We start from the raw sequence: 5,718 nt of genomic DNA, 5'->3' as shown, positions 1-5,718 counted from the left end.
AGAAGACAGGGCTTTTGAAGGACATTTTTAATGGCAAACTTTAAATACAGTCAATAGTTGGTAGCTCAACGACAGTGCTTATAGGTTATTGTCCTTTTCCAGCTTAAGAGGAACAAAAGGCCTCAGCCAGAATCAATTAGTCACCCATGATGGGACATGATGACATTTTCACTCTTGAACTTTTCTGGTATAAAAGGATCACTCAAGGAGGATCTGAGAGTAACAGTGAGGAATCTGGGAATAAAACCACCCATCTGCAGAGATCTCAGGAAGTCCAGAATGATTAGGTAAGAGATTGCATTTTTCCACAAAGAAAAATGTTGAATTTGTATATGCTTTTTAATTTATACTTGCCTGAATAAGACTTTTCTGATTTTTTTTCCTACTCCGCAGTTCATTGAAATTCAATCTTATTCTATTTCTGTTGATTTCTACAATGCCTATGTTTCGGTGTCATCCAATTTCATCTTCTAAGGTAAGAGTTTTGCCTCTATTTTTGATGCTTGACTAAATAACTAATATTGTAGAGTATGTAAATTCAAAATAATCTCTAGAAATATGTAACAAAATTATTTCCTTTATTATTAGAGCTTACAATGAAAGAAATATGAGTAACCATAAAATTAGGTAAAAGGGAAGATTTTTACAATAGTAATACAGGTTATATTAAACTTTGCTTTGAATTATTTAAGAGTTGGCTTTGCATAAGAAAATAATTTCAACATAAAATGTAAGTTACTTTGCTCATGATAAATTGTTTGTTTCACATGCATCAACTCATAATCAAAGTGAGCATTTAACACTCGAAGCTATATTAAAGATACAAAGGATTATTTTTCAAAAGCAGCAAGTTTCTTAATTTTACAAAAATGGTGACTTTTTTCAGATACAGGATATAGATAATATGTCAGTTCTCAATGAAACATAATATAAAATATGAATTCATATGTTTATTGAAGAATATTGATTAAATTCCTAACTGTATTCATTGAACTAATCAAGACATTCAGAAATTGATATTTTCTTTTTTTGGAATTTTTAATGCTGTTTCTACATGATATTTCAGTTGTGTTATGTCAATACTTCATTTAAAATTTTAAAATACATTTTGTCATTGATAGATTTTTATGCTTTAACTCTGCTTCAGTAAAACTTAACATGGCACACAGTAATTACTGAAACCAGTGTAATTTATGAAGCCACTTTTAAGATAATGAGATGCCACATGAATTCTGAACAATAACTATATGTCCCAACATCATGATCTAGCTATTTACATTATAAGTCTTCTCACCGATCTATGCATGTCATTTTTCTATTTCTTGTTTACTTAATCTAGTTTCTTTTTTCCTGGTTTACTCCTATGAGCATTCTACACTAATTTAGCCATTGATTCTATAAGACAGCACATTGATCAAATAGATGAGTAACAATCCACAAATTGGTATATTTTCTCAAATGCCTTCCTAATTACTTTCTATTCTTTCCCTAAAGGTTGGTTCATGACATTTCTGTTGAACAAAGGCACTTGTGCATTTTTTTTTAAATTAAGAATGTTCTTTCCTCTATTGTTCTTATGAGATCATCTTGTCCATAAATGAAATGTTTCTTCCTTCACTGAATTTTCCATATTTCTATTTTTTCATGTGACAATTTTGTTCTCATTATAACTGTATCACATAGTAATGGTGCCAATTTGACTGTTTAGGGTGAGTAATTATGCAAAGAACATAGAGGCTTTTATAATATTTGTTGTAAATTTCATAAAGTTTATCAAGCAGGCAAACATACCATATTATGCAGCTAATGAGTCTGTCTGACAAGGACTCCCTTCATTGATCAGCAAAGTATCTTTTTAGGGATGTTTACTGATGTTTTGGGTTTCCTAGGTGGCTCAGTGGTAAGGAATCCACCTGCTGATGCAGAAGACACAGTTTTGATCCCTGGGTCGGGAAGATCCCTTGGAGTAGGGAGTGGCTACCCACTCCAGTATTCCTGCCTGGAAAGTCTCGTGGACAGAGAAGTCTGGTGGGCTATAGTCCATGGGGTTGAGAAGCACTGGACACGGCCAAGTGACTGAGCTCACTCACACACTGATGTTTCGGGGTTGTTGTAACTAGGATTATATATATATATTTACAATATAAATGTGGAATTATGAGAATTTCTGGAAAGAACTGGAGTGTTCCCCTTCCTAAAATGACTCATAGGCCCTTGCTGTTGGAAACTTAAAATAGATGGCATTATATCATGCTTAGATCTTCTCTACTAATACAGGGTAAGACATAAGAGTGCAAGAGTTTTTGATTGGTTTTCCCATGACAAATATGACCAATGCCTCTGAAATTCTCTGATTATTTCCAGATCTAAAACTCTTAAATGTCCGTGCATTCCCACAGAGACCAGTAGGATGGTTTTTTGGGGGGCTCTGATTGCTGGACCCCTCAGGGAGCCTCCACCCCAGTTGGGGGTGGAGAACCTTGGGATGCACTCTGGTCCCGTCTCAACTTTCAAAGTCACTCCAAATCAAACTTGTTTTCCTGTAACAGGAGAGGAAATATGTGCTTTTGGCACTGTAGAATGTTCTTTATCTGTAATAAAAACATTCAGCCCCCTTTCCTCTTGTAGCTCTAACACAGCTGAAAAACATGGGCTTGGAGTCTGATTCCTCAGTTCAAGTCCTGCTTCACCCATAAGCCATGTAATTAATTTCCTTATTTATGGGAAATTATAAGCAAGGAAATAATAGTATCAACTTCATAAAGCTTTTTGAGGGGTTAAAATCAGGTGATACAAATAAGCACGTAGCACAAAGACTACCCATCATGCCCCTCAGGTCTTTATTTAGCTTCTCCATCTACAAAGTATGGGATTGAATTGCGTGTTCTCGATGGCCAACTTGAGCTCTAAGACGTCAGACTTGTATCTGTCACAGCTAAGTGCCCCCTACACAATATTCGATCATTCAGGCCTTTGAGCCCCTGGTGGAACTGAGCCAAAGTCAAGAGACAAAGATGTCAACTCTCAAGTTCAAAGACATCCCTGTGGAGAGACTTGGAAAGTGACTCAGGACAGGCCTCAGAAGGAAAGTGGCTGCAACTGAAACCTGGAGTTTCGTTATCATGGGTTGTTTTTCTCAGTGAATTAAAAAAAAAATATTCCCAAGACTAATTAGTGCCACTTGAAAGGTTCTTTATAAAGTAAGAGCAACAAGATAACTGTAGGGTGTACGATGCAAATACTGAGTAGCTGCAATCACATAAGTAGTACAAAATGTAGAGAAGAGGGTAGGCAGCTTCAAACAGTATTTTGTATTTTGATAAAGTCTATATTTAAAAAAGTGTTTTAGCAAAACCCTCGTTGAATATTGGCTATATTGGATTTGTCACCATAAGATTCTGAAGATTGTTACAATTGAGATAAGCTTGGAACTCTAAAGCTGTATTCTCTCCCTCTCCCCCCATCTTAATTGCCAGGTGTCTGGAAAATCTGATTATTTTGTCATTCTGCTGAACAGCTGCCCAACCAGGATGGACAGGAGAGAGGGGCTAGATTTTCTAAAGCCAATTTTGGAGAAGACACTTATGAAAAGGTCCTTTCGCAACGGTGTCGGCACAGGGATGAAAAAAACTTCCTTTCGAAGAGCAAAATCATGAATAAGTGTGCAAAGGACTCTGGGAATTAATCTCAGATTTTGTATAGTGTGACTAATATACTGAAAGTCAGGTATATCTTTATCATTAAGTGTTGGCACACGGTCAGTTCTTAAGTATCTTCTCTCTCCTTACTGGTACAGAGTAAATTAAGTTTTAAAAAATGTAAGCCTGTGTCAAACTTTCACTGTGAGAGAATAAAATATTTATGTGATCAGTTAGCAGCTTGCCTGAGTAGGGATAGACACATTTGCTTTGATCTTAAATTGACCAAAAAGTAGGAGTATTTTTACTATGATGACAATGGTATGATTTTTTTTTCCCCGTGCCTGTAATATAATGCTGATTTTTTTTTTCTTTTCAATATGGTTTTCTGAAATGGCTTAGCTGGGCCAATCCTTTGGGGATGTGTTATTTCAGCTTCTAAAAAAGTCTTGTGAGAGTAAGCAAAGTTAAGGCTGATGACACAAGTGTGTTTTCCTCAGTCGATTGACACCAGAAACAAATATGATCAGAGCCCTCCGGGTCTAAATCTTGCTACCCTTTTCCATCAAATAAACTTAGACATAGATCATTGTTTTGTCTCAGAAATTTGTCTTCTTTTTAAATCTTAAAACACAGAAATATGGCTGATAAAGATCAAGACAACCAAAAAACTACTGATGACCCACCGTAGCTATGGGGATGGGGCGAGCCCCTTGTGAGTCAGTTCTCCCAATTTGTGCTTCTTAAAGCCCCACTCTCTCCTGCTCCAGAGAAGACCAGGCATCCCTTCCACAGAAACTCTTGACATTACTTTTTTTTTTTTTAAAAAGGATAATGCAACATTGGTTGATGATTTATTACCTCAATGCATAACCTTAATAAATATGTATGTGCATGTTTAATTCTGTAAAAAACACTAACCAAGAAAACTTATATTTTCCATTTCACTCTATTAGTACAGACACAGGTGAGATGAACAAGCCCTAATGTACTTTAGGATTTAGGATCCATGTGACCTTTCGCTTTCTGTCCCTAAGGTCCTGGCCTCTGTGTCTATGAGGGCAACTTTGCTTTTTTATTATTGTTATTCTTGAAAATATCAAATTTCTAAAGAAAGACATGGATTTAAGGAAACTATATTTAATGGAAATAAAAACTAACAGTTATAAATTTGATGGCACATTCAATATACATTTGTATATATATTTAAAATTTAATTTAAAGTGCATATGAGAGTAACAGCCAGCACTTGGTGAGTACACACCGCATGTGCGTGTGCCCAGTCGTGTCTGACTGTTTGCAACCCCCCGGATTGTAGTCTGCCAGGCTCCTCTGTCCGTGGGATTGCCGAGGCAAGAACCATTTCCTACTCTAGGAGATCGTCCCGACCCTGGATCGAGCCCGTCCCTGTGTCTCCTGCAGTGGCAGGTGGATTCTTTACTGCTGCTGCCGCCTGGGAAGCCCACACCCTATGTGCCAGACATCTGGTATGTATTGTCCTGCTAACTGTTCACAATATCCCGATGAGGGCAGTTTTAGAACCACCCTGGCACTTCTACTGGCAGCTCCACTCTCCTTATCCTCCACTGCAAGCCTGGACTCTCCTCAGGGCATCTGGAAATGCCAGGAGGGAATCCATACAGACAGGCTCCACAGCCCCAGGAGGCTTTGTGGAGGAGACGTAAAGTGCTCCCAAGAAATGGTGGAAAATCTGACAGGTGATTGTCAAGGAAAACGGTGTTTTTTTGGTTTTAGGCTTTAAAAAAATCTTCCTGGCATTGTTGGTGGGGAAGCTACTTAGACAGGCCAATAGACATCACTTCCTTCTGCAGAGCTGAAGAACAGTGACTGCATTAGGAAGCTCATGGCATCATGAGGTCCATCGTGTAGGGAAGAGAGGAGCTTTTATTGCAGAGGAATCTTCCTAATTCCCTACTTGCATTTATATGGATTTGGCTGGAATAATAAAACACCAAAAGCATAATTGGAAAAATTATCTTCCCGTTTCTGGATCTGAAATATCATTCTAACCTCGAGGGGGGAGTGCAGGACAACAGGCCCATGAGAAAGTATTTGCACT

The 5,718-nt window shown here is 37.6% G+C and overlaps 1 protein-coding gene across 1 annotated transcript; it reads left to right on the top strand.

The window, feature by feature from the left end:
• NPS (neuropeptide S) lies at window positions 254-4,223 on the top strand. Its single transcript, XM_018041156.1, has 3 exons — window positions 254-287; window positions 394-475; window positions 3,477-4,223. Exons 1-3 carry the CDS (start codon window positions 280-282, stop codon window positions 3,654-3,656), a joined length of 270 nt encoding a protein of 89 aa, XP_017896645.1. The 5' UTR covers window positions 254-279; the 3' UTR covers window positions 3,657-4,223.

The sequence above is a fragment of the Capra hircus genome, chromosome 26 (genome assembly GCF_001704415.2).
Source record: "Capra hircus breed San Clemente chromosome 26, ASM170441v1, whole genome shotgun sequence".
NCBI lineage: Eukaryota > Metazoa > Chordata > Mammalia > Artiodactyla > Bovidae > Capra > Capra hircus.
This window is presented reverse-complemented; position numbering and strand designations above follow the sequence as displayed.